This window comes from Scyliorhinus canicula, chromosome 9 (genome assembly GCF_902713615.1).
Source record: "Scyliorhinus canicula chromosome 9, sScyCan1.1, whole genome shotgun sequence".
Lineage (NCBI taxonomy): Eukaryota > Metazoa > Chordata > Chondrichthyes > Carcharhiniformes > Scyliorhinidae > Scyliorhinus > Scyliorhinus canicula.
The window spans coordinates 110,260,301-110,287,471 of NC_052154.1; the positions used below are offsets into that span (position 1 = coordinate 110,260,301).

A 27,171-nucleotide genomic window follows, 5' to 3' on the forward strand; every position below is an offset into this window, starting at 1 on the left:
CAAAGCTAATGCCCACCATACCAGGCAACATCCTGGTAAATCTCTTTTGCACCCTCTCTAAAGCCTCCACATCCTTCTGGTAGTGTGGCGACCAGAATTGAACACGATACTCCAAGTGTGGCCTAACTAAGGTTCTATACAGCTGCAACATGACTTGCCAATTCTTATACTGAATGCCCCGGCCAATGAAGGCAAGCATGCTGTATGCCTTCTTGACTACCTTCTCCACCTGTCTTGCCACTTTCAGTGACCTGTGGACCTGTACACCTAGATCTCTCTGACTTTCAATACTCTTGAGGGTTCTACCATTCACTGTATATTCTCTACCTGCATTAGACCTTCCAAAATGCATTACCTCACATTTGTCTGGATTAAACACCATCTGCCATCTCTCTGCCCAAGTCTCCAAACTATCTAAATGCTGCTGTAACTACTGACAGTCCTCATCGCTATCCACAATTCCACTATCCTTTGTGTCGTCTGCAAACTTACTAATCAGACCAGTTACATTTTCCTCCAAATCATTTATATATACTACAAACAGCAAAGGTCCCAGCACTGATGCCTGCGGAACACCACTAGTCACAGCCCTCCAATTAGAAAAGCACCCTTCCATTGCTACTGTCTGCCTTCCATGACCTAGCCAGTTCTGTATCCACCTTGCCAGCTCACCCCTGATCCCGTGTGACTTCACCTTTTGTACCAGTCTACCAAGAGGGACCTTGTCAAAGGCCTTACTGAAGTCCATTTAGACAACATCCACTGCTCTACCTGCATCAATCATCTGTGTGACCTCTTTGAAAACCTCTATCAAGTTAGTGAGACACGACCTCCCCTTCACAAAACCATGCTGCCTTTCACTAATACGTCCATTTGATTCCAAATGGGAGTAGATCCTGTCTCGAAGAATGCTCTCCAGCAATTTCCCTACCACTGACGTAAGGCTTACCGGCCTGTAGTTCCCCGGATTATCCTTGCTGCCCTTCTGAAACAAAGGAACAATATTGGCCATTCTCCAGTCCTCCGGGACATCACCTGAAGACAGTGAGGATCTAAAGATTTTTGTCAAGGCCTCAGCAATTTCCTCTCTAGCTTCCTTCAGTATTCTGGGGTAGATCCCATCAGGCCCTGGGGACTTATCTACCTTAATATTTTTCAAGACGCCCAACACCTCGTCTTTTTGGATCTCAATGTGACCCAGGCTATCTACACACCCTTCTCCAGACTAAACATCCACCAATTTCTTCTCTTTGTTGAATACTGATGCAAAGTATTAATTTAGTACCTCGCCCATTTCCTCTGGTTCAATACATAGATTCCCTTGCCTATCCTTCAGTGGGCCAATTCTTTCCCTGGCTACCCTCTTGCTTTTTATGTACATGTAAAAAGCCTTGGGATTTTCCTTAACCCTATTTGCCAATGACTTTTTGTGACCCCTTCTAGCCCTCCTGACTCCTTTCTTAAGTTCCTTCCCACTTTCCTTATGTTCCACACAGGCTTTGTCTGTTCCCAGCCTTTTAGCCCTGACAAATGCCTCCTTTTTCTTTTTGACGAGGCCTACAATATCTCTCGTTTTCCAAGGTTCCTGGAATTTGCCGTATCCTTCTTCCTCACAGGAACATGCCGGTCCTGAATTCCTTTCAACTCCCACATGTCAGATGTTGATTTACCCTCAAATATCCAGCCCCAATCTAGGTTCATCAGGTCCTGCCTAATATTGTTGTAATTAGCCTTCCCACAATTTAGCACATTCACCCTCGGACCACTCTTATCCTTGTCCACCAGCACTTTAAAACTTACTGTATTGTGGTCACTGTTCCCGAAATGCTCCCCTACTGAAACTTCTACCATCTGGCCGGGCTCATTCCGCAATACCAGGTCCAGGATAGCCCCTTCCCTAGTTGGTCTGTCTACATATTGTTTTAAGAAGCCCTCTTGGATGCTCATTACAAACTCTGCCCCGTCCAAGCCCCTAGCACTAAGTGAGTCCCAGTCAATATTGGGGAAGTTGAAGTCTCCCATCACAACAACCCTGTTGTTTATACTCTTTTCCAAAATCTGTCTACCTATCTGTTCTTCTATCTCCCGCTGGCTGTTGGGAGGCCTGTAGTAAACCCCCAACATTGTGACTGTACCCTTCTTATTACTGATCTCTACCCATATAGCCTCGCTGCCCTCTGAGGTGTCCTCCCATAGTACAGCTGTGATATTCTCCCTAACCAGTAGCGCAACTCCCGCCACCCCATTTGCATCCCCGTCTATCCAGCCTGAAACATCTAAATCCTGGAACGTTTAGCTGCCAATCCTGTCCTTCCCTCAAGCAGGTCTCTGTAATGGCAACAACATCACAGTTCCAAGTACTGATCCAAGCTCTAAGTTCATCTGCCTTACCTGTAATACTTCTTACATTAAAACATATGCACTTCAGGCCACCACACCCGCTGTGTTCAGCAACATCTCCCTGTCTGCTCTGCCTCAGAGCCATACTGGCCCTATTCCCTAGTTCTCCCTCAAGGCTTTCACCTTCTGACCTATTGCTCCGGTGCCCACCCCCCTGCCATACTAGTTTCAACCCTCCTGTATGACACTAGCAAACCTCGCGGCCAGGATATTTATGCCTCTCCAGTTTCAATGCAACCCGTCCTTCTTATACAGTTCACACCTGCCCCGGAAGAGCTCCCAGTGGTCAAGATAATGGAAACCCTCCCTCCTACACCAGCTGTTTAGCCACGTGTTTAGCTGCTCTATCTTCCTATTTTTAGGCTCACTGGCACGTTGCACAGGGAGTAATCCCGAGATTACAACCCTAGAGGTCCTGTCTTTTAACTTTCTGCCTTGCTCCCTGAACTCGTGCTGCAGGACCTCATGCCCCTTCCTGCCTATGTCGTTAGTACTAATATGTACAAAGACCTCTGCCTGTTTGCCCTCCCCCTTCAGGATGCCCGCTACCCGTTCAGAGACATCCTGGACCCTGGCACCAGGGAGGCAACATACCATCCTGGAGTCTCTTTCAGGTCCACAGAAGCGCCTATCTGTGCCCCTGACTATAAAGTCCCCTATGACTATTGCTCTTCTGTGCTTTAACCCTCCCTTCTGCCCATCAGAGCTAGCCATGGTGCCACTGCTCTTGCTGCTGCTGTTTTCCCATGATAGGCTATACCCCCGACAGTATCCAAAGCGGTGTGCCTGTTTGAGAGGGGGACAATCACAGGGGATTCCTGCACTGACTGCCTGCCCTTTCTGGTGGTCATCCATTCTCTGCCTGCACCGTGGGTGTGACCACATTTATATAACTGCTATCTATGACGCTTTCTGCCACCTGCATGCTCCTGAAGCCTCCCGGACCTGCCACATCTCACAGTCAGAGCACTGCACCCCTCTAATTGACATTGCATTATTTAATTAGTAAATTAAATTTAAAAGTTAAAAAAAAAGTTACTGTTAACTATATGCTTCCTAATACTAGATTTCTACTATAAATGTGAAAGCTAAATACAGTACTCTCCGATCTCTGGCTTAGATACCCCTCTAAATTATAATTAAGTAAAAAGTAATTATGTTTAATTAGTTTAGCAATGCTTAATTTAACAAAAATAAATAAAAGTCACTTACATTTCCAGGTTCTCAGATGCTCTCTGGTTCTCTCCCTGCAGATTAAAAGTTACAGGCCAGAAGAAAGAGAGAGATCAAAATAGTAGGGAAAAAGCACCTTCTCCCACTCTGTACCGAATTACCTCACTGCACCAAATTACCAAGTTCCAAATTGCCACTCTGGATGTGCCTCACTCTGGCTGTGTCTCCTTCACTTGCACAAAGCTTACTGAGTGCGATTTCTGTCTGTCTTTTATACAGACCTCAACTAACCAGGGTGACTCACACTACTTAAGCTTCAAAGAGAAGAATACAATGTGCACCTTTGTGCCCCTAAACAGGCCTCAGGTGACTGACAGATAACTGCCTCTCAGCAATTAGGGTGGGTGCAGGTATGGGACTTTGCAAATAAAGTCTTCCTGACCATTCCGATAGTGCCTGCCTCTTCGCTGTTGGAGGGGGTGCTATCAGCAGAGATTTATGGGAGGATTTGAGGAGGGTAAGGTGTCCATGGAGGGGGTTAAGGCTAAGTGGGAGAAAGTGCTGGGATGGGGTTGGAGAGGGGAACTGTGGTGTGAAGTGCTGCGGAGGGCGAATGCCTCCACTTCTTGTGTTAGGCTGGGGCTGATACAACTGAAGGTGGTGTACAAGGCACACTGACAAATTCAAGGATGAGCTGGCTGTTTAAGGATGGAAGATATCTGTGAGCGATATAGGAGGGATCCTGTGAATCGTGTGCGGATTATTTGGTCCTGCCTGAAGCTGGAGAGGTTTGGAGGGCAGTTTTCAGCTCTAGAGGTCTTAGCCTTTGCCTCGCTGATTGTTCACGGGCTGGTCTTGTTGGGGCGGAGGTCAGCTTCTTCACCCTGTGCCTCGGCATGGCGGCGGAACTTGGAGTTTTGAGCCCTGGAGATGGTGAAATTTGCTGGGGGAAGCTGGGACATGTGTTCCACAAAAGTTGAGGTTTGTCCATTCTGCATTTTGGAGAGTTGGTTACCATTGACAGTTGAGGCATGGGGGAGGGGGTGGGGAGGGGGGAGATCGTGGAGGGAGGTTTAATGTGTTGTGTGGGTTTGTTATTGTAAAATGTAAAAAGTAAAAAATTTGGAATAAAAATACTTTTTATCAATACTTTGTGAAACAGCACTACCTATTCTTGCATACATGATGTTTGATCAAAATTGCATTCAATAAGTGAGCTCTTTGCTTTGGGAATGGGGAAAATAATTATTTGTACTTATATTCACTTTACATAGCAGTTATACTACTGAACTGTTCAAATTTCAACATGGCAGCTGGGAAATTCAGTTAATTTAATAAAAAGCTCATACTGGTTACTATGACACATCTGCGAATTTCAGACAGGTACAGTGGCAGAGGTCTTAGCCGTCGCCTCGCTGATTGTTCACTGTCCTCTGGTATACTTGAGACCTTTAGGGGTGGAAATCTGTTGTTCTTATTCAGTTGGTCTATATGTGACTCCAGACTTCCAAAGGTGTTGTTGACTATGAACTGTCCTCTGAAATGGACTTGCAAGTCACTCAGTTGTATAAAGAGTTAGATAGCGAATGTTGATCTTGTCAGCAGTGCCCACAGCAAGTTATTGAAAAGATCATATTTCATTCTCCAGTTAAATGACTGACTTCTGCCATTGTTGTCAATGAATGAACAACAATACAATAATAATCTTTATTATTGTCACAAGTAGGCTTACATTAACACTGCAATGAAGTTACTGTGAAAATTCCTTAGTCGCCACAGTCCGGCGCCTGTTTGGGTACACTGAGGGGGAATTCAGAATGTCCAATTCACCGAACAAGCACGTCCTTCGGGACTTGTGGGAGGAAACCGGAGCACCCGGAGGAAACTCACTCAGGCATGGGGAGAACGTGCAGACTCTGCACAGACAGCGACCCAAGTGGTAATCAAACCCGGGAACCTGATGCTGCGAAGCAACAGCGCCAACCACCATGCCACCGTGCCGTCCTCAGTCCCCAGCCCTGCTATCTCCCTGTGGAACCTGAATGCTCAGAAGCTTCCTTTCGTGGATCTGGCGAGACTGGCAACCTTGGTTGAATGTTATACTTTAGTTGCTTTGTATTTTGGTGCTTCAACAAGCTCAACCACAACTCCACTGTTGCTTCAAACTCTCACCAGATATCCTGAGTAGCACTGTCAAATAAACAAAAATATTCAGGAAAATGTTATAACTTCCAATGGTTCAGAGGCAATACATTCGAGTCATCCAAACCAGATATCTCAGGTTCCATCCTTGGGTTGCGCCGCCAGTTGATTTGAGCCAGCAGCAGTAAAACCATTACAACTGTCTGCAGCAGGGGCAGCACGGTGGCACAGTGGCCAGCACTGCCGCCCTACAGCGCGAAGGTCCCAGGTTCGAGCCCAGCCCCGGGTCACCGTCCACGCAGAGCCCGCACACTCTCCCCATTTCACCCCCACAACCCAAAGACGTGCAGAATAGGTCATTGGCCACATTAAAATTGGGTACTCTAAATTTATTTTTTTTAAAACACTGCCGCTCCCCAGATTAAGAAAGGGAACACTAATTCCCAGGGTGCACACACCTAATTCTCAAACACAATCCCCTGCTGAGGGCTATTCTAAGGATCAGTTTGTTGGGTTGCTGCTGCATCCAGATATTTGCCCAGCCTGGTGCTGCTCCGCATTTCCACTGGGGTCTTCCAAACCCGGCTGTCCCAGAAATTCAGAGTGCAGCTTCCATCGGGGAATCCATCAAATCAGAGTACAAGTGGGGAAAACCAAGGTACCCCACTGTTATATCTGCCCTTTAAATGTAGGGTCTGAATGTTAGTGAATTGGTAACTGTGTGGATAAGATGGGTAGATGGGTGAGATGAGTAAGTGGATACTTCAGTAAGGGCTACGTGGATGAGGTGATGAGGTGGTAGGTATGGATAAATGGGTAGGGAGGTAGATGAGTGAGGTAGGTAGGTGGAGTATGTGTGGGAGGTAGGATGGTCAGGTCGGTAAATGGTTAAATGGGTAAGGTAGGTAGGTGCAGAGAGGGGTAGCTGGGAAAATGGGTCGTGTGTAGGTGGATAAAGTGGGTAGATGTGAGTAAATGACTACAGAGAGATGGTGGCATAGTGGTAATGCCACTGAATTAGTAATCTTGAGTCCCAGGATAATGCCCTGGGGGCATGGGTTCAAATCCCACCAGAGAAACTCGTGGAATTTAAATTCAGTTAATAAAAATCTGACATATAAAGATAACCTCAGTAATGGTGGCCTTGAAATTATCGTAACTTGTTGTAAAAAAACATCTGGTTCACTAATGCCCTTGCGGGAGGGAAATCTGCATTCCTCATCCTGGATCCTGTGACTCCAAATCCCCAACAATGTGGTTGATTCTTAACTGCCCTATGGTGGAATGGCCTATAAAGCCACTTACATCAAGGGCAATTAGGAATCCTTTGCCAAGGATGCCCACATCCCATGAAAGAATAAAATGGGTGAGGGGTTAGGAGTTGTTTATAAGTGTGAGATCAGGAGGGTAGTCTACTGGTTGGGAGGGTAGCTGGGGAGTGAGTAAGGTGCTCTGGGGGTTTAAGGGATATTTCCCAGAGGGTCAGCAGGGGTGGTTAGGAGGAGTCTATGTGAGTGATTGAGACATCTGGAGTTAGGCTCAGTATTAACATTTCCTGATTAACTCTTCAGGTAAGTACTGCAGAGCTCTTCAAAGTCTCTGATTCTCACTCGGAGGTGGAAACATTCACAAAGGGTTGAAAGGACCAGGGGAGTTACCCATCGGAAGTTAAAAATTCCCAGGCAATTCGCAAGGAGTCTGCACTTTGGGACTTGCACATCGTCCCAACACACATTTCGGTTTTACGTCTGGTCTCAGATTATCTGAAGATCAGAAGATTTGGTCCGTCTTTAAGAAAGACATTTATTATATCAGGCAAAACTATTAACTAATAGCCAGTGAATCTACATCATCAATTCACAAGTTCAAAGCCCCCTTTGTACTGGCTAAGTAAACCCTTCTAGCTGGAGGACAGGTTTCATGCAATAAAGGTTGGTTAAAATATCCCTCTTTGAAAGTGGATGATTAGCCATAATTGGATAAAAGGGATTTCAGAGCAGGCAGATGTTGATGCTCTTTTGGCATTGTGGAGAAGGTGGTAATTATAGATTGAACAATTGTTGTTTCAACGATCAGAGTGATGCGGCAGCTCTTACCACATAATCATTATCACCAGCTTCATAACAATCTCATTGAGGATGTTGAAGAAATCTACCATCATCTTTGCCTTCTCCCCCATTTTCCCCATAGCGATACCAAAGGCAATGAAAAATCCAATCAGACCTGCAAGGGGGAAGCACAAGTACGCTGAGATTGGGAACAAATGCCATCTCCAAAGAAGCATAACTGGTCGCAAATGAATAATCCAACCAAACAACGAGACAATTTGGAGTAGATTTATAAACTGCAGCTCCACACTAAAACTGGGGTTGCGGTTTCAGCACATTAGAAAGCCCACCTAGTCAAATTGTTCACTATATAAACCAACCTTATTAAATACCACACATTAAAATTAATGTAAACAAACATTGGATGGGCTGGCTAAAAGGAAGTTTCTTTATCAGGAGATTGCCTAATGGTAGGTTCTCTAATAGGGAAATTTGTAATTGGAAATTCTCAAATGGGTGTGTTTCTAATGGAAGATTCTCTAATGGGGGAGGGGTTCTAATGAGAGAATTGCTTGTGGGGGTGGGGAGATTCTGTAATGGTGGAGTTTCCAATGGGAGATTCACTAATGGGGTGTGATAGATTATTGATTTATTGATGTTCTTAGGTACTGATTGAGTGCATCGATAAAAAGTGGCATTATTCAAAATGCCATGACTATGAAAAGATAGTCATTGTTTCAGATGATGAATTAACTATTGAACTTTAAGGTCTTGTCTGCAGCAATTCAGATATTGTTCCAACAAATGTTTCTTATAATAGACTATTGTATTTCAGTGCTTTTAGCAATAAGAATGTATCAACTAATTAGTTACAGCACGATCTATGGCCAGCAGTGGCGTGAGAAACCTATTCTCATGATGATGTGTACATAGACACTGAATTATCTTTGATGGGCATCAGTAAATCTTAAGTAATGGCCAATGTTTGATCAATAAATCATTCTCTAAGTAACAGACATCTATTTGACAAATCAGGAGGTCCCAACTGAGAATTAGAAACCAATGAGAGTAAATTAGGGATTAGACCACCGATAAGCATTCCCTTAAAAGTAGGACCTCATGGTCAAGGTTTCATTCCTAAATTCCTGCCATTCTGAATTCTTGAATCATCTATCCGTTTGTTTGTGTTTAAAGTGATTTATTTATGCTTTTATGTTTAATGCTTTTTTTGCCATGCGTTTGACCCCTGTATGTATTGTTTGATATTCTGTTTCTAAGTTTTGATTCAGTTCTTATTCAAGTGAATAATTAGCAATAAAGTTGTATTTTTGACACCTCCAATCAACAGGACTATCGACTGTCATTAGAAGATAAAATAAGGCACCCGACAGGGTAATTACCTCGGTAGCTAGTGGTGTCCCTCAGGGATCAGTGTTGGGCCCACAATTGTTCACAATTTACATAGATGATTTGGAGTTGGGGACCAAGGGCAATGTGTCCAAGTTTGCAGACGACACTAAGATGAGTGGTAAAGCAAAAAGTGCAGAGGATACTGGAAGTCTGCAGAGGGATTTGGATAGGTTAAGTGAAAGGGCTAGAGTCTGGCAGATGGAATACAATGTTGACAAATGTGAGGTTATCCATTTTGGTAGGAATAACAGCAAAAGGGATTGTTATTTAAATGGCAAAATATTAAAACATGCTGCTGTGCAGAGAGACCTGGGTGTGCTAGTGCATGAGTCGCAAAAAGTTGGTTTACAGGTGCAACAGGTGATTAAGAAGACAAATGGAATTTTGTCCTTCATTGCTAGAGGGATGGAGTTTAAGACTGGGCAGGTTATGCTGCAATTGTATAAGGTGTTAGTGAGGCCACACCTGTATTGTGTTCAGTTTTGGTCTCCTTACCTGAGAAAGGACATACTGGCGCTTGAGGGTGTGCAGAGGAGATTTACGAAAAGAGGTTGAGTAGACTGGGATTGTACTTGTTGGAATTTAGAAGGATGAGGGGGGATTTTATAGAAACATATAAAATTATGAAAGGAATAGATAGGACAGATGCGGGCAGGTTGTTTCCACTGGTGGGTGAAAGCAGAACTAGGGGGCATAGCCTCAAAATAAGGGGAAATTGATTTAGGACTGAGTTTCGGAGGAACTTCTTCACCCAAAGGGTTGTTAATCTATGGAATTCCTTGCCCCGTGAAGCAGTTGAGGCTCCTTCATTAAATGTTTTAAAGATAAAGATAGATAGTTTTTTGAAGAATAAAGGGATTAGGTGTTATGGTGTTCAGGTCGGAAAGTTGAACTGAGACCACAAAAGATCAGCCATGATCTCATTGAATGGCGGAGCAGACTCGAGGGGCCAGGTGGCCTACTCCTGCTCCTAGTTCTTATGTTCTTTGAGAGATGTCGGAATGAGGGACTTTCTCCAATGGAATAGTTTCTAATGGGAGATTCTCTACTGGGGCAGGATCAAATGGGTGATTCTCTAATGGGCGAGGTTCTAATAGGATATTCACTCGTGGGACAATTTCTAATTGGAGATTGTCTAATTGGAGAGTTTCCAATAAGAAATTCTCTAATGGTGAGATTCTAATGGGAGATTTGCAAATGGAGGAGTTTCCAATGGTGGATTGTCAAATGGGGAATATTCTAATGGGAGTTTCACAAATAGGAGAGATTTAAATGTGTGTGTCTAATGGGAGAATCTCAAATGAGGGAATTTGAATGGGAGATTTTCTAATACTTGAGGTTCCAATGGGAGATTCTCTAATGAGGGAGTTCCTAATGGGAGATTCTCTATTGGGGAGTTTCTAATGGGAGAGTCCCTCTTGGAGGAGTTTGTAATGGGAGCTTTCCTATTGAGGAGTTTCTAATGGGAAATTCTGGAGACGGGAAGGTGTTAATGGCAGATTCTCTAATCTCGGAGGTGTAATGGGAGATTCTCAAATGGGTGAGGTTCCGAGCGGAGATTCTCTAATGGGAGGGTTTCTAATGGAAGTTTCCCGAATTGGAGATTCCCGAATGGGATTGTTTCTAATGGGAGATCTCTGATTGGGGAGTTTCTAAAGCAAAATTCTCTGATGGGTGATATGCAAATGGGAGATTTGCAAATGGGGGAGTTTCTAACAGGAGATTCTGAGGGATGAATCTCTAATGGAGGAGCTTCTAATGGGATATCCACTAATGGAGGTATTCTGAATAGGAGATTCGCTGATAGGGGCGTTTCCAATGGGAGGTTCTCTAATGGGAGAGTTTCTAACGGGAGATTCTCTAATGGGGGAGTTTCCAATGGGAGATTATCTAATAGGAGAGTTTCTAACGGGAGATTCTCTAATGGGAGAGGTTCTAATGGGAAATTCTCGAATGGGGGAGTTTCTAACGGGAGATTCTCTAATGGGAGAGGTTCTAATGGGAAATTCTCGAATGGGGGAGTTTCTAAGGGGAGATTCTCTAATGGGGGAGTTTCTAACGGGAGATTCTCTAATGGGTGTGTTTCTTTTTTAAAATAAATTTAGAGTACCCAATTCATTTCTTCCAATTAAGAGGCAATTTAGCATGGCCAATCCACCTACCCTACACATCTTTGTGTTGTGGGGTCGAAACCCACGCAAACACGAGGAGAATGTGCAAACTCCACACGGACAGTGACCCAGAGCCTTGATTGAACCTGGGACTTCGGGCCATGAGGCAGCAGTGCTAACCCACTGCGCCACTGTGCTGGCCGATGGGTGTGTTTCTAGTGGGAGATTCTCGAATAGGGGAGTTTCTAACGGAGATTCTCTAATGGGAGAGCTTCTAATGGGAGATTCTCTAATGGGAGAGTTTCTAATGGGAGATTCTCTCCTGGGGAGTTTCTAATGGGAGATTTTTTAATGGGAGAGGTTCTAATGGGAGATTCTCTACTGGGGGAGGTTCTAATGGGAGATTCTTTAATGGGAGAGGTTTTAATGGGAGATTCTAGAATGGAGGAAGTTTCTTTTTTTAACAAATATTTTACAGGAATTTTTGCACTCTATCAAAACGTACAAACCAGAACAAAAACAACAACAAAGTATCACAGATTGTCACCAGATGTGTGACCATAGTCCCAACAATAGCATTACCTTATTTACATTAGCTTGCATAAAAATCTGTATATATTATTTACAGTGAAAGAGAGTCATATTGAAACATCGATTCCAGAGGATGAGACGGGTGCTCTGCCTCCCGGGTCCAGTACATGTGGGAGGGTTCCTTCAGGTGCAGGGCCTACCTCCCCATTTCTCCTCTGTGTTGTGTGCGTTTCTCCCTTACCCCCGATTATTCTCCCTCCCCCATCCCATGCCCTCCCCCTACCTCCTCCTCCCTCCCTGTCTGCACACTCCCACCCCCAGTTGCTGGTTACAAATAGGTCTTCGAAGAGGTTGGTAAAATTTTCTTACCTGTTGTAGAATCTCTCCTCAGAACCTCTGATTGAGAGTTCTGGGTGGGATTCTCTGATCCTGAGGCTAAGTGTTGACACCGTCGTAAACGCCGTCGCATTTCTGGACAGCATCAACATGACCTCAGGAGCAGCAATTCTGACCCTACAGGGGACCAGCATGGCACTGTAGCGACCCACGCCCCTCCAGCTGTCGCTCCCCGCCATCAGATGGGCGCCATGGGTCTGCACATGCACAGTGGGACTGGCGCCAACACACGCATGCGCAATGGCTCCTTTCTCCACGCCGGTCCCGACGCAATATGGCGTAGGGCTACAAGAGCCGGCGCGGAAAAAATGATGGCCGCAGCCCGAGAGGCCAGCCCGCCAATTGGTAGGCCCCGATCGGGGGCCAGGCCATAGCGGAGGCCACCATCGGGGTCAGAGCTCCCTCCTCCCCCACCAGATGGCACCCGGATGCATGCATGCCAAAGTCCCTCCGGGTAAGAGCAGGTGTGAATGGCGATGGCAGGACTCGGCTTTTTTTGCGTGGCTGCTCGGCCCATCCCGGGCCGGGAATCTCCGGGGGGTGCCGTGTAGAGTGGACCCCGACCGGCACCATGCCGATGCCAATGGTGCCGATTCGCTCTCCGGAGAAATGGTGGACTGGCGTCGAGGAGGCACGGCACAATTCGCGCCCGTCCCTGTGATTCTCCGGCACGCCCTGGGCTGAGAGAATCCCACCCTTTATTTTCTCTAGCTTTAGGAATTCAGCCAGGTCTGACAGCCATACTGAGGCTCTGGGTGGCGCTGCCGACTTTTATCCCAGGAGATGTCTCCGCCAGGCGATCAGGGAGACAAAGTCCTGGGTCTCCATTCCTTTCCCTGCGAAAAGCTCTGGGTGCTCTGATACCCGAAGACAGCTACAAATTATCATGGCTCCATCTTATCTCCAGACCCAGTTCCTCCCCGTTTCGTTAAGTGGGGTCCTGATCCTTTCTGCAAGTTGTCCCTATATGTCGCCATATTTGTCTCCTCTAGCTAGTTCAGAGCCATATTGTGTCCAGAAGTGTGTGTCCAGGCAACTGGTGTAACGTCTTGGTCTTTGCGGAGAAAATCGCGCAGTTGCAAGTATTGAAGCTCATTCCCTTTCCATAGTTAGAGCTTCTCCATTAGTTCCCCCCAGGGTCACTGTTCTACCATCCACATACATGTCCTTCAACCACAAGGTTGCTCTGTCCTCTTTCCATGTCCTAAACATGGTGCTCATCCCGGCTGATGTAAATTTATGGTTGTTGCAGAAGGGGGCCACCCAGTTTGAAGTGGCGCCTTAACTGGTTCCAGGTCTTTAATGTGACCACTACCACCGGGCTCACAGAAAGGACATGCAAAAATAATCAACCAGATTATAAAAGAGAAAGCAAATGATTTAGATCAGAATTAGAATCAAATTCTTTGCAGTATTTCGGAAATTGAATGATAAAACAATTGAGGGAAAATTTGGAAGAAGTGAATCAAGAATTAGTTTGGAAAGGGACCTAAAATTCATTTAATTTGAAATGCTGTGAGTTTCTGTTTAAGAGAAATTTGAACTGTGCTGGAATTATAAAAGGTTGTACTTGTGTTGGAGACAAATCAAGCAGGACAAGTTTCAAATTGTGAAAGTTCCAAAAGAAAAAGATAAGGGGCGGGATTCCCTGACCCCCCCCGGGGCCGGCGTCAATCCCGCCCCCGCCGTGTCCCGAATTCTCCGCCCCCCGTGATTTGGCGGGGGCCGGAATCGCGCTGCGCCGGTCGGAGGGTGCCCCGCGCCGGTTGGGGCCCGATTCTCCTGCCTGCGATGGGCCGAAGTCCCGCCGCTGACAGGCCTCTCCCGCCAGCGGGAATCAAAACACCTACCTGACCGGCGGGATTGGCGGCGCGGGGCGATCTGACCCTGGGGGGTGCCCCCACGGTGGCCTGGCCAGCTATCGGGGCCCACCGATCGGCGGGTGGGCCTGTGCCGTGGGGGCACTCTTTTTCTTCCGCCTCTGCCATGGCCTTCACCATGGCGGAGGCGGAAGAGACCCCCTCCCCTGCGCATGCGCTGGTATGACATCAGCAGCCGCTGACACTCCGGCGCATGCGCGGACTTACGCCGGCCGGCAAAGTTCTTTCGGCCTCGGCTGGCGTGGCGCCAAAGGCCGTTCACGCCAGCCGGCGGTGTGCGAACTACTCTGGCGCGGGCCTAGCCCCTCAAGGTGCGGAGAATTCTGCACCTTTGGGGCAGCCCAACGCCGCGGTGGTTCACGCCACTCCGACACGCCGGGACCCCGGCCAAGGTGACCTTAGCAGCAATCCAATTTAAGTCTTCCAAAACATTTGAGTTATAAAAGTGTCCGGAGTCAGTTAAAAACTTGTTTCACCAAATTACTCTTGTAACTTTGATAAAGTAGCAAAATTTGGAAATTAAAATTGGTTATAAAGAGAATAGAAACAAAAGAGATTAAATTTGAGCAAAATTGGGGGAATAGAACAAAATAAGTTTTTATAGTACATAAAGGGGGGCAATGGTGCACCAACATTCTCCGCCCACTCTCTGCCCCTGCAGGAAAATTAACCATTTGAGGAGACAACTGATTTGTTCTGAATTGCACAGAGAGTTGTGTATCTATGATTATGTATTGATCTATGTTAATTTATTTAAAGTTTTATTGTGAATTTGTGGGAATCCAACAAGACCAGTTAAGACCAGTTAAATGTGAAATTTTAAGCACAATCCAGAGGAATGTGGAATAAGGAATAACAAGAAATTTGAGATGGAGTTGTTTTTGCAAAAATGGGAACGATTGATGGGAAAATAAAATGGCAATAATTATATGTATGTATGCACATTAATGTAATTGCTTTAAGTAGTGATAATTAATTTGTAACACGGCTTGGACATTTGTGTCTGCCTGATGGAGCGGGCTGGCTGAGGTTTTCTGTGATCCACTTCGCTCAATTCAGTGGATCAACATGGGGGGTGCTGAGTGGGACAATTACTAACATTGTGTCGGAAGGCATGATGGGAAAAGCGGACAATGACAAACAATAAACAGGCAAAAAGTATTTATTTGATGTTATGTGGTTAATTCTGTGTTTAATTAAAGTTTGTTTTGTCATAAAAGACACTTATTAGTCGGAGTCATCACTCCTGGCGTGAAGTATCCTTTCCTCACAGTTTTACAAATTGCACATTATTTTGGGTTTCTTGTCCAGTATGCTAAGAAACTTGGGATAATAAGTAGCATTGTGAAACTTGCCATGGGATTCCCTGCTAGGCTCACCTCACATTAACATTTTCAGCAGTTTACATGCGAAACGTGTTTCTGATAGAATGACTCCTAACCTCCCACCTTTTGCATATTTTCAATATGTAAATGATATTTTAAATATGCAGCCGCATGTAGGAATTTCCTTAAACACTTTAATGCGCTCCACCTCGGCGCTCAAATCCATCTTTGAAATGGAGCACTATACTGAGTTCACATTCATTGATATGCTGCTTGGGAAATCCACTAATGCATTCTCTACTTCCTGTACCACAAGCAGTGTACTGCAGCTCCACTTGCCATTTGCTCACCAGGCAAGTTTGATCCTAAAATATAGCACATCAAAGCTATCCTGCAGGATAGTGGCTGTCCTGATCAATTCATTGTTCGCTGCATAATCGCACATACTCATGAATAGGCTTAAAGATGTCACTTTAGGATATAAAAAGTGGTCAGTCTTCCTCAAATTACCCTGGGAAAACAAGGAGCTGGATGCCCAACGCCGAAAGCATGATCGGCAATTGAGCACAGAATGGATTCCGATGTCGGAATCGGTGAGGGGCTCGTGCCGATTTTCCTGTCGTGAAAGTCCACACATACTCCGTTGGGGTCAACACTTAGTCTCAGAAATGGAGAATCCAGCCCAAGGTCTCTGAAATATTTGAGCAGCAGGTGATGCTAGCTGTTTCACTCTGCTACCACCCAGTGGTAACGTAAGTGATATTGTCACTAACAGGATGCTGCCATCAGGCCAAATTAATTTCTTCCCACCATGCAATTAGTAAATTTCAGTGCTGGTGTGATGCCAGGATTCTGCTCAGCAAATCCCACATTCCCTAGTTAATGGTGAATCACGTCATCACTTCAACTGTTCACGATTTGCCCATTCTTGCAAAAATCAGAACCTAATGCCTAATGTTAGCTATGATTCCCTGAGTGGACAGCACTAGATGAACAATCCTGAATGTGCTAGGAATGAAACCAACAGCCAATCTAAGATTATCGGTCGGTGTTGCATTATGGCTCACTTACGCTTGAAAGAAACAACATATATTCATACACAGGGACCTGTTTTCTTCAGGAGAATGGAATATGTTCAGGCATTGTGCCTTTTTATCTTAAATAAAAGAATATGGTATAAAAGATCCTTAGTGCTCCATGGCAATGCTTTGCCCAATCAGTGTCAACTTGCCAATCAATGTTGGGACAATGTTGGCATCCATTTTCTCATGCAGCATAAATTATTGTCCCTTTTGAAACGTGGCTTCTTGCATCGGTCCTGATGTGTGCAAGATGAAAAGTTTCCACAGTTCTGACCTGTTGAGTATTTCCAACATTTCTTGTTTTTACTTACAATCTATAATAGGTTAAGGGACTGAGAGTGATGTGTCCAGGTTTGATGATGATATAAAGCTAAGTGGGGAAGTAAGCTGTGAGGAGGACACAGAGTATGCAAAGTGTGATAGATTAAAGACTCAGTTCCCTTAATATCTCTAACAGAAGATTTGTTTACTCTTAGGTCTATATGAGTGAGTAAGACTGAAAAGGGTGCAAGTATACTGGTGTCTCTAAATCCCTCTCTATGGATACATGTAATTGTTTGCAGAGCAAAGCCTGAATGATACTGAGAGGGAGGTTTGGCGGCAAGCCTGGATGAAAAAGAGAGCTGCCGGATAAGACAAATATATTTTTCCTCAGCTGTAAAGCCTTGTGCTCCATAACAGAAAGAAGGTTGAATGCTGAGGTGAACTTACCCAACACATTCATCCCATCCTTGAACTGCAAGGATTTTGTCACGGTGAAGCTGGGTTCCTCTGATTCTGCCAGTGTTTCATTCACTACTTCCATCACGAGCCCAGTGAAGTTGGCAATGTTTTGATCCTCAGGGGGATTCTCCTCTTTCTTGGTAACCGTTTGTATCTATTGGATGAGAAAAGAACAGTTAGGTGGTGAAGTAAATGATTGTATTCCCGATCATAAAACTGTTGGCACTGGTGGATTTAGGGACTCGGAGACATTTAGACCAATGTTTAGGGCCAGGAGTCTGTTCAGAGAATCCTATTGGATTTACTGAGCAACAGAAGATTGTTCCTTTGCCTCCAGTTATTATATCAATGTCTGGTCAGCACCATTATTCCTCAGACAGCCATTTTGAGTGTCAGAGTTCCACTGCACCATGGCCTGATTTGGCATGTCCTCCAGATCATTGGAATAGAAGTAGATCTTCCCAGCCCTTTGAGATAATGGCTAAACTGTACCCCAACTGCATTTAGGTTCCTTAGTTCCAGAACCCTTGATACTGCTGTCCCACAGTCTGAGTCTTTAATGCTCCAATTGGCTCAGGTAGCAGGACCTTTCAGGGGGAAAGATTTCCAGATTCCTGTTCTCCTTTGTGTGACAAAATGCTTTCTTGTTTCTCTCTCAGTGTTAATGCCCCCTTGTTCTGAACTCCCCCATCAAAAGAAAATAGTTGGCACTATTCAATCCCTTCAACATGAATAACTAATTTCCCAGCATGCAGTGTTTATTTCCCAAGTTTAGCTGAATGTGAGGATTCTGGGACATCCTTGGGGCAGGAGTCTCCAATCCACCAGCCGTGAGTTTCTTGGTCACGCCCCATTCACTGACAGCAGGATTCTGTCCTCTCGCTGCTTGTCAATGGGATTTCCCATTGAAACCACCCCAAAACCTGCTGGCGCGGTTGTGCTGCCAGTGGGAAAAGTGAATCCTGACAACCAAACAGTTCCGGCCCTGTTTCTGATCCATGCCTGGTGCTCTGCACTTGCTGGTGCGAGCTGTTAGAGATGGGGGAGAGATGTGTGCCTAGAGGATCCTTATAAATCCCACATCACCCCAGTACATCTGCATCAGAAATAAAATCAGCTGGATTTCTACTCCCCATCCGCCAGCCTCTCCTCTCCTCACCTGGACATTACCTATTTGCCTTCCTTCACCTGATGCCCCCTGCCTTCACCTTCCCACTCCCCACTGCCCAGGTTCCTACCTCAAAGACCACTGAGCGGCTCCTCAACACAATACACCATCCCCCCACCATACCAGCCCGTCACATGTAGGTGAATCATTGACGCTACCTGCGTTCTGATTCAAACACATCACCAATTTCATTACCTGCTGAAAACAAGCTTGCACCAAGTTTTCAGGGAAGAGATTTCGGATGAGATCCAGAAAGGCATCCAGGCTCGACACCTCATCATTTTTCTTCCCTTCTCCCAGCTGCTTCTTAAGTGCAGGATTGCCAGGATGAATAGCGAGCACCAGGATCACACCCAACACTGCAGCGATGATGGTTGTTGTCATGTAGTACACCATGGCTCTGGTTCCTAGACGTCCACTGGCCTTGGCATCGAGTCCAGACAGGCCTTGCCAATGTCAAAAAACATAATTTTAATGCAACAGGTTAAAGTTGCAAGGACATTTATTTATACTGAGCGATAGTCTCAAATCTCGATTTCTAGTATCTGGGATCATCAGTCAAACCACAGATACAAAGGTTATAAAATCCTCAGAGAACTTCCGTTGGTCACTCAAAGTCTGTGTTCACTGGCTATTGAACCCTGTGCCCTTGAGAACAGTTTTGCCTTATTTACTGCACCAAAACCCTTCATGACATTCAACCACATGTTTCCAACTCATTGTCTCTGGTCCAGGAAAACAACTCCAGTTTCTCCAGTGACTCCCATATAACTGAGATCCGGTACCTTAGGTACCATTGACTGCATGCTCTGAAAGACAATGACATTTTTCTGAAAGCATAATGCCTAGAATTATTATTATTTTCCTTATGATGTCAAACCAGCCTTCTGTGAGGAATACCTCCTTGGTATTTTGCTCAATGCCTCTACTGATGAAGTCAAGGAGCGTGGGTGTTTGTTTTTATAAACAGACTTCCCAACCTCCTCCACCTTCATAGATTTCTGCATTCACACCCCCAGGCCTCTCTTCTTTCAAATGTTATCGTTAGGTTTGGTTTGCCTCTCCTCAGTTTCCTACCAAAATGTATCACATCATACTACTCCAAGTTACATTTCATCAGCTTGTCCGTTCCACCAGTCCCTCGGTGTCCTCCTGAAGTCTGTTACTATCTTCCATACTATTTATTACATTTTTGAATTTCATGTCCTCTGCAAACCTTGAAATTATGCCCTCTATGCACAAGTCCAGCTCAGTAATATCAAAAAGAGTAGCAGTCAATACCAGCCCCTTAGAGACATCAATCAGACTGAAAAACACCTGGTTACCACCACTTTCTGCTTCATGTCCCTGAGTCAATTATAGATCCATGCTACCATTGCCCTTTTCATCCCAGGAGCTATTGGCCGGAATGTTCCGGCCACTGGATTTCTCTTTTCCCACTGGCAATGCAACCCCACCCGTGGGTTTCCCAATGGCATTGTGTGACTACATTGGAAAATCCCATCGGCAAGGGAGGAGATAATCCCGTCGCGAGCGAATGATGTGTCGCGGAGAAATACACTGCGATGTGAACCGGAGAATCTCGCCCAATATGTGATATGCTGTCAAACATCTTTTGAAAGTCCAACGACCACAGTACCTACATCAACCCTCTCCATTCCTTCAATAACGGACGCAATCCCGTTAGTCAAATATGACAAATCCTTTCTGGCTGTCATTCATTAAGCAGTACTTTTCAAAATGATAATCCATTTTCTCTCATAATTATTTAGTCTTTCCCCACCACCAGCTTGAGGCAGATGTTGGGTTTACATCTCTTCCTTTCTCTGAACACGGGCAATTTCCTAGTCATTTGTTACTGCTCCCATTGGAAAGTTGGAAAATTGTGGCCTGCCATCTCCATCCTTACTCCTTTCAAAAATTTAAGTTGCATCCTAAATTAAAACTGAAAATGTTTGAAATACCCAGCAGATCAGGCAGCACCTGTGCAGAAGGAAAAAGAGTTAATGGCCCGGATTCTCCATTGCAAGTCTGCCCCATTACCGATGCTAGTGAGGATGGAGAATTTGTCTCTCAGCCAAATCTCCCATTCACTGCCACGGCACTGGAGATTCCCACTGGCGTGAACGGACGGAGAATCCCACCGATGTTTCTGGGCGATGATCTTTCTTCAGAACAGGAAAAGCCTGCCAATGTTACAAGTATTATGCAAGTACGGTGGTCAAAGGGAAGGTCTGTGATAGGGAGGAGAGATTAAGTAACAAAAAGGGATGATGCTGCAGGCAAGAGGGGATAATAATGGGAAAAGGATAAAATCCAAAAATGTGTCTAGAGGAGGTTTAAATGGGAAAAGCAAAATCATCGCTGCATGAAAGAAAATGGGAGCAGTGACAATTATTGAAATCGACCTCAGTGTTCAGTCCGGAAAGCTGGGGTCTAAATATCTAATGGAACAATGAAGTGCTGTTCATCAAGTTTATGTTGAGCTTCATTGGAACAGTGTAGGAGACTGAGGACAGCGAGATCAAAGTGAGAGCAGAGTGGAGAATTCGAGTCATTGGGCACGATACTCTGCCCACATGGGCCAGAGAAGTAGCTCGTTACGGTGCAGCGTGGCTGGTGAAAGCCGGGAGTCCTTGCTCCCAGGATCTACCCGGCTGGCAACTGCACTCGAGATTCAACACAATCTCGCGAGACGTTGCAAGGAGAATCCTGCCCACAATGGGCTGGATCACTTTTTGGCAAATCTGCGTATTAGAGCGAGGCAGTAAGCCTTACCGTAATGTGCAGATTCCCAAGGTACCTGAGGCTTTGGGATTCAACCCCTTCATCTTAGGGACCTCAGGTGAGAGCTGTTTAGTACTGGACCCCACAAATGGTACTTGTGGGGGTCTCCAAGGTGGTTGGAGGCCCCCAGCAGCATGCTATTTGGGCAGGGTATTGCCCTGGCACTGCTGGTGCCAGTGGCAGTCCGCTACCCTGGCAGTGCCACCTGGGTGCCAGCCTGGCACTACCAGCTAGCAGGGGCACTGCCAAAGTGCCATGTTGACATTTTCAGCACACGTGTAATCAGGTTGTCTAGCATGGGGGGTTGGGGAGGGGGAGGGGGAGGGGGAGGGGGAGGGGGGGGGTGAAGGACCCTCCCAAATTGCGTTCAGGCTTGGGGGGGGGGGGGGGTGGGAAAGGTAGGTTATGCCTTTGGGGGCCTCGGAGATTGGGGCGCCATTCCAAAATGGCGTTCCGATCTCTCACGCCAACGGAGAGATCCTACAGGAGGTGCTTCCCATTTTAAAAAATGAGGCTATGTGTGCCTCGGCCGCGCAGTCCCTGCTCAGGCCCCTTATTCAACACGAGCCATGTTGAATAGCCAGATGTTTCTCAGCACGTGGAACACGCGGCGAAATGCATTCACTCAGGGACTTTGTTCCCTTTTAGGAAGATCGTGCCAATAGAGTTTTACAGCACAGAAAGAGGCCCTTTGGCCCTTCGTGTCTACGCCAGCCATCAAGCACCTCTCTATTCTAATCCCATTTTCCAGCACTTAGTCCATAGCCTTGTATGCTACAGTGTTTCAAGTGCTCATTTAAATGCTTCTTAAATATTGTGAGGGTTGCTGCATCTACCATTATTATAGGCAGTGAGTTCCAGATTCCCAACACCCTCGAGGTGATAAAGTTTTTCCTCAAAAGCTTTTCCTCAAATCCCCTCGAAATCACCTGCTCTTTACCTTAAATCTATGCCATCTGGTTACTAACCCCTCTACTAAAGGGAAATGTTTCTTCCTATCCACCCTATCCATATCCCTCATTATTTTGTACACCTCTCTGATGTCCCCCCTCACCTTTCTCTGCTCAAAGGCAAACAACCCCAGCTTATCCAACCTCTCTTTGTAGCTGAAAAGCTCCAGCCCAGACAACATGCTGGTGAATCTCCTCTGAACTGATACATAGAACATAGAACATAGAACAGTACAGCACAGAACAGGCCCTTCGGCCCTCAATGTTGTGCCGAGCCATGATCACCCTACTCAAACCCACGTATCCACCCTATACCCGTAACCCAACAACCCCCCCCTTAACCTTACTTTTATTAGGACACTACGGGCAATTTAGCATGGCCAATCCACCTAACCCGCACATCTTTGGACTGTGGGAGGAAACCGGAGCACCCGGAGGAAACCCACGCACACAGGGGGAGGACGTGCAGACTCCACACAGACAGTGACCCAGCCGGGAATCGAACCTGGGACCCTGGAGCTGTGAAGCATTTATGCTAACCACCATGCTACCCTGCTACCCTGCGGTTCACCACTGGACACAGCCTTCAAGTCACAAAAACAACCTTCGATCATCACCCTCTGCCTCCTGCCATTAAGCCAATTTTGGATCCAATTTGCCAAACGCCAGCATTTTCAATCTAAAACCCGGTCATGGCTATTGGGCGCTCTTCCCACAATCGGGAACGCCACAATAAATTGCTCCCCGACTCGCCCAACACCCACCTGCGACCAACCCGTGAGTTGCGACCCTGGGTTTGAAAAACCCTGCTCAAGGGCATCCACTGTTTTGAGCCCCCTGTATCTGCCATAAGCTTCTCTTCTTTCCCTTATGCAATTGTGTATATCCCTTGACATCCAGGCTTCTCTGGACTTGTTGGTTCCATCATTTACCTTTATAGGAACATGATGGCTTTCTACTATCGCTGTTTCCTTTTTGAATGACTCCGACTGCTATGATGTGGATTTTCCGACAATTAGCTGCTCCCATCCACTTTGGCGAGATCCTGTCTTATTCTATTGAAGTTGGCTTTCCCCCACTTCAGAAACCTTGGGCTGGATTCTCTGATTTGGGTATGTCCAGTGTGGGAACGGTAGCCTTCTATGACCAAATATTCCACGCAAAACAGCGACCGATCCTCCGTTTGGCTGGGGGCGAGCAGGAAGGCAGCGTAGAGCACCCGACTCCAGCTGTCGATAAGGCCCAGAAAATTGCCAGGTCTGTGCCCGCACATACACACGGCGGCGGCCTGCAGCGGCTGCGCCGTGCTTCATGGCGGATGCCACTCGTGGACCCGGCACACAAAATAGTCTCCCCCTTCGGCTGGCTCGCACGCCCAAGACCTCCCAACCACAGTGCTCCCAGCCCTGCATAATGACCCCCCTACCCACGGATCGTCTCTTCCCCAAATCTGGCGGCGCTGGACTGAGACGGCAGCCGTCACGCTGAGTTCCTGACGGTTGAGACCACATGTGTCCCACGCTGTCAGGAATTCGGCCGGTCAGGGGTAGAGCATCGGGGTGCGGGCCTCAGGCCCGTGGATACGTGGCACCATTTTGGAGGGGGCGGCGCATCGTGCAAGAGGCTCTGTCCCCTATTCTGCCGGGAATTTGGATTTTCCAGCCCGTCAGCGAAGGAGAATCCAGCCCTTATTTCCAGTCCATCTTTTCACTTTTCCATAACTACCTGAAGTCTTACTGAGTTATGGTAATTATCATCAAAATGCTCCCTCACTGACACCTCTTACACCTTCCTGGCTTCATTCCCTAAATTAGGTCAATACCACTTGTAAGACTTCCTTGGTTCAAAAAGGTCTCCTGGATGTACTTTAAGAATGTGTCCACTCTCAGCCTTTCACACTTTGCCTATCCCAAGTTGAAATCTCCAATTACTACTTTTACACTTCTGTGGAATAGTCTACGTATCTGCTCTTCTGTCTCTCCCTGACTGTTTGGGGGTCGAAGGTGCACTCACAGCAATGTGACTGCCCTTTTGTTTAAAGTTCCATCCATTTGGCCCTAATTGAGGAGCCTGCGAAGATATCCTTCTTCACTGCAGTAATTGACTCCTTGATCAGTATTGCAACACCACCTCCTCTTTTACAACTCACCTTCACCCTGGAATATTGAGCTGCCGGTCTTGCCTTTTCCTCAACCATGTCTCTGTGATTACAATAATATCCTCCCATGTGTTAATCAACACCCTAAGTTCATTGGCTTTACCCATGAGACTCTTTGCTTTAAGATAAATTCCATCCAGCCTTGCCATATTCCCTTGTGCCTTAATATGTTTAACTTTGCTCTGCCTTCCAGACTGACTTACCTTTCCTTCTATATGTGGCTGTGCATCACCCCCATACTGTACCTTAACATTGTGACCATTCCCCTGGAAAATTAGTTTAAACCTCCCCCAACAGCACTAACAAAACTCCCCACAAGGATGTTGGCTCCATTCCGGTTCAGGTGGAACCCGTCCATTTGCACAGGTCCCACCTTCCCCAGAATTGGGCCCAGTGATCCCGGAACAAAGCCCTTCTTCTTGCAGCATCTCTTCAGCCTCGCATTCATCTGCTCTATCCTCCTATCCCTATACTTACCAGCACCTGGCATTGGAAGGAATTCCAATGAGGTCCTGCTTTTCAATCTGCTGCCCAGCTCCCAAAATTTTTCTTGCAGGTCCTCATCCATCTTCCTACCTGTGTCATTGGTACCAATGTGAACTATTACCTCTGACCTTTCACCTTTCCCCTTCAGAATGCCCTGCAGCTTTTCAGTGACATTCTTGATCCTGGCACCAGAGAGGCAACACATCATCCTGGAGTCACATCTGCGGCCGCAGAAATGCCCATCTGCACCCCTCATTATTGAGTCTCCCAGCGTTATTGCTCTTCCACTACTCTTACACCTCCTCCGTTGTGCAGCTGAGCCATCCACAGAGCCGTGAACTTGGCTTTGGCTGCACTCCTCAGAGATATCGTCACTCTCACCATTTTCCAACACAGAAAAGCAGGTCTGAAGTGAGAGGCACTCCTGACTACTGCCTCCCCCTTCCCCTGATTGGTGGTGAGCAATTCCCTCTGACTGCATTTTGTTAAACTGCAGGGTGATCATGTCTAACAACCATTGTTAGACCACTCCAGCCGACGCTCAAGCCCCAAACCCCGGCTCTCAAGCTGATCAAACAGATGGCACTACCTGCAAATGTGGTCGTTATAAGCTGCCCAGATCCAACTGGCTGGAAACAATTGGTTACCCCATGTTTCTTGGGGAATATGAGCTCCCCCAATGAGGGGGTGCTAGGCAATCATTAATAGTTGCAGCTGTATGAATAGTCAGTGTGGTACTGACTAGAGAGGGAACCAGTAATGAACTACTGCTACAGTGTACATATTGTTGTAAATGAAGTTACTTCCTGTTTGACTCTACAATGCTGGATTCTTTGTGGCCCTCACAAAAGTGGCTATGCAGACTGTCACGAGCATCTAGGAATTCCCCACATGCTACAGGTTGTGCAAAACATCAGACTGAGCACCCCAGTCATACTTTTAGCTTAAAAGACTCTTACCTTAAATTTATGCCAATGAGAAAATTATTCCCTTATTTAAAAAAGCTAGAACTTTTCCTTCATGTAGCTTTAAACGGGAGAAAAACTTACGCATTACATACCACTCAGCTCCCTGAGGCCTGTACGCTTGCAGTAGGACCACTTCCTGAAGATTAAAAAGTTAGATAGCAAAAAAAGCAAAAAGCACCTATTTAACCTCTGCTCCAAATTCCCACAGTACTCCAAATTCCCAGATACACACACTTATTCTGACTGTGTCATTAAAATGACAGGTAACCAAAAGATTGGATTTATAATTATGGACTAAATGGAGGTTTTCCGCAAAGTAGTCATCCAGTCAGTGTGATAACAGTGTAGGTGTTCAGGTGTTGCATCTCCTTGTCTGCCTTCATTTTCTCACTTTCCAACTTTCAAGGCCACAAACACTCCTTCCAAGTGAAACATCGACTTACTTTCAATTAAATATCATATATTCGCTGCTCTCAATGCAATCTGTTTCAAGTTGGGGAGACCAAACACAGATTGGGCAGCCGCTTTGCAGAACATTTGTGTCCAGATAGCGAGCAGTGTGACCCTGAGCTTTCAGTCTCCTATCATTTCATTGCCCACCTTTTTCCTAATTTGACCTTGCTGTCTCCTGAAGTGTTCCAATGAAGCTCAAGTTCAAGGAAACTCCTGATCTTTCTCCGAGACACTTTGCCGCCTTAACAATTCAACACCGAGGTCAACAATTTTTGAATCATAACCTCTGTCATAACTTTTTGCGGACTGCAGCTATTGATGATGATTTTGCTTTTCCCATTCAGACCTTCGCCAGACCCATCCTTTGTTCCTTTATTTGTGCCAGTAATGTGTGGGGGTCAGTTAGCCCAGTTGGCTAGGTGGCTCCAGTATGATGAAGAACAATGCCAATGCTACAGTCTCAATCCCTGTATTGGCTTTCATAGTTCATGCAGGCCTAGCTCTTTTCCTTGCCCTATAATTGCAGAATGGTGCCTCTCAAGCTGTATAACCAATAGAGGGGATGTGTATTGTCCTTTGTGGGCCATGGCTAAGTACCTCCCATTACCATCGCAATCCCTTTTCCCATTAAGCTCTCTTGCCTTCCAACACACTTTTAAAAAATTTGTTTCCTCACTCCACCCTTTTTCTTGCCTCTGTACTTGCTTAAAACCTATTACACCTCCAACTTTTCCACTTCTGTTAAAAGTCATCAACCTGAAATCTTAACCATGTCCATCTTTCCAAAAGTGCTGTGGAGTATTTCCAGCATGTTTGAATTTCAGACTCCCAGTATCTGCAGTATCTTGCTTTTGCAATAGATGCACCTCATCCGGACCGGGTGATTTTTCTCTTTTGAGCACTGTCAGCCTTTCAAATATCTTTTCCTTATCCAGTTTTATCTAATACAATTTATCTGCTCCGTCTTACTTTACTGTGAT

The 27,171-nt window shown here is 46.0% G+C and overlaps 1 protein-coding gene across 2 annotated transcripts in view; it reads right to left on the reverse strand.

The window, feature by feature from the left end:
• Window positions 1-27,171, reverse strand: part of LOC119971607 (excitatory amino acid transporter 2-like) — a 244,873-nt gene that overhangs the window by 58,507 nt on the left and 159,195 nt on the right. For both annotated transcript variants that reach the window (XM_038807394.1, XM_038807395.1), the window contains 3 exons: window positions 18,585-18,835; window positions 17,210-17,375; window positions 7,812-7,938 (listed from right to left, as the gene is read on the reverse strand). In XM_038807394.1, the coding sequence (XP_038663322.1) occupies window positions 7,812-7,938; window positions 17,210-17,375; window positions 18,585-18,835 (544 nt within the window). The remainder of the gene's footprint in view (window positions 1-7,811; window positions 7,939-17,209; window positions 17,376-18,584; window positions 18,836-27,171) is intronic.